The sequence below is a fragment of the Frieseomelitta varia genome, unplaced genomic scaffold, assembly GCF_011392965.1.
Source record: "Frieseomelitta varia isolate USP_RPSP 00005682 unplaced genomic scaffold, Fvar_1.2 scaffold_1169, whole genome shotgun sequence".
NCBI lineage: Eukaryota > Metazoa > Arthropoda > Insecta > Hymenoptera > Apidae > Frieseomelitta > Frieseomelitta varia.
The window spans coordinates 1-1813 of NW_025108827.1; the positions used below are offsets into that span (position 1 = coordinate 1).

Below are 1813 nucleotides of genomic sequence, written 5' to 3' on the forward strand. Positions count from 1 at the left end.
AAGAAAAAAGTTTGTCGAGAGCAAAGAGCATTAATATTCAAATTATTGGAAAATGGTCCTCATTGCAGCAAATCTTTCGACCTTAGTCTTACCGGTAGTCTTACCGTGCAGTAATAGTGCAGAGAGAGTTCGCTTATTATACATTTGATAGAAAGAGTCACTGGTTTCTGATACATCATCACGTACAGTAGGTTCTTCTTCATTCCCAGCGTTTGTTCGTACCACTTTAAATCGTACGCGCTTCTCGAGAGGCTCAAACTCTGCGAATTATAGAACGTTATAATTAGTCTTACGGAGATGTCATTTCATTTCTTACATACGTGTTCTACCATGTCTTTCATGTTATCAGCCGGCCATGTATACATATAGAGATACATGAGGAAACACACGTTGAGTAGCACGAACATCATTTTCACGATTACCGGTGTATTCTGTTTATAAAATTATTGCACACGATCAGTTCGTTGAACGTGTTATCGGTCTTCTCTTAAATGTTTTACTTACCATGACCATTGTGACGGCGCACAGTGTCATGAGGAATGAGCATACCGCTACAACAAAAAGTACCGTGAAACGAAAACAAGTAATCACATCTTCCGCGTATCTGGAGGAAAATACAAGTTGCAAGTGCAGTGAATGTAAACGTATCGTTAGGTCCACTGTTTTGCGAATTTTTGCCAATATGTCGGAAATTGGGAGCAACGTATTGAACAAGCAGCTCGAGAACATATTTCAGGATTATAAAATTTGTATCAATTCTTGAACTCTACGAAACGAGTTACATCATTTAATAAAGTAGAAAGTGTTTTAAACTTTTTGCTGATTTTAAATTTCATAAAGTAAAACCGAATCTGTATATGTATATATAGATGTTGTTTGAAATATTAGAAACGGACAACATATTTCATAATTTCTAACTTATTCTATGTTGCTGTACGATGTTGCGTTTCGCGAACAGCGGACCTTGATCTACGCAGAAAAGTACAAAAAAACCTATGTCTTTACCTCTTTAACCGTAATTGCTTCTGAACGCATGCCTTCAATGTACGAATATTCGTATTGTTCTGCAGCTCCACGGCCAGACACTCGAACCTCGCTGTGGTGAACCAAATTAAAAGCCCCCCGAACACGCACAGACACACGTGCGAGGAGCATTGGTAGCACGCGACCATTTGGTGCGCGTGTATTATAACACTTATTGACGTGCGATTAGTGTCGAACGGGTATTCCGCGTGTATTATGTTGACCATTGGAAACATTTTAGGCCCCATCAAGTAAATGGACGCCGCCACGTATGCGCCGATTATGTAACTGGCGTAAATGACATTGCATCTCGCTAGGTACGTGTTGAATATCTGCCTTTCGTGTTGCTGCATCTCTTTCACGCAAGTGTACATTTCCTCGACTATACGCTGCAATTCGTTGTTAAGGTCATTTTTTAACCAAAAAAACTTCTTTTAGACCGGATGTGGTTTATTGGCGGCCCACGAGTCCTTGCCCCTACTCTCCTGATCTCCCCACCACATTCAAATCGTTGCGATGGAAGGGGTAGCGCTAGCGATCAGGAAAGTAGGGGTAAGACTTCGAGTACCGCCAGTTACCGGGCTCTGATTTTAGACAATTCCTGGCCACTGAATTTGGAATCGTTCATATGTCATTATATGTATAAATTAATTAGCGATTAATTTCTACGGAAAATGTTGCACTAGGAGATACATCGACCGTGGCTCTAAAGCGATTGAAATCTATATACAGTTTTACTAAAACTGTTAAAAATTCCGAGTGGTCCTTATTTAATGGCCAGCAATTTAGT

General features: G+C 40.1%; 1 protein-coding gene across 1 annotated transcript; it reads right to left on the reverse strand.

Annotated features, from left to right (window-relative positions):
* Nucleotides 1–104: 104 nt before the first annotated feature.
* On the reverse strand, nucleotides 105–690 carry LOC122528562 (the record flags this gene model as incomplete). The annotated part of the gene is made up of 3 exons (XM_043653838.1): nucleotides 505–690; nucleotides 330–431; nucleotides 105–260 (listed from the first exon to the last, which is right to left on the reverse strand). Coding segments are annotated over exons 1-3 (288 nt in total), but the record flags the coding sequence as incomplete, so codon positions are not given.
* Between the last annotated feature and the right edge of the window lie 1123 nt (nucleotides 691–1813).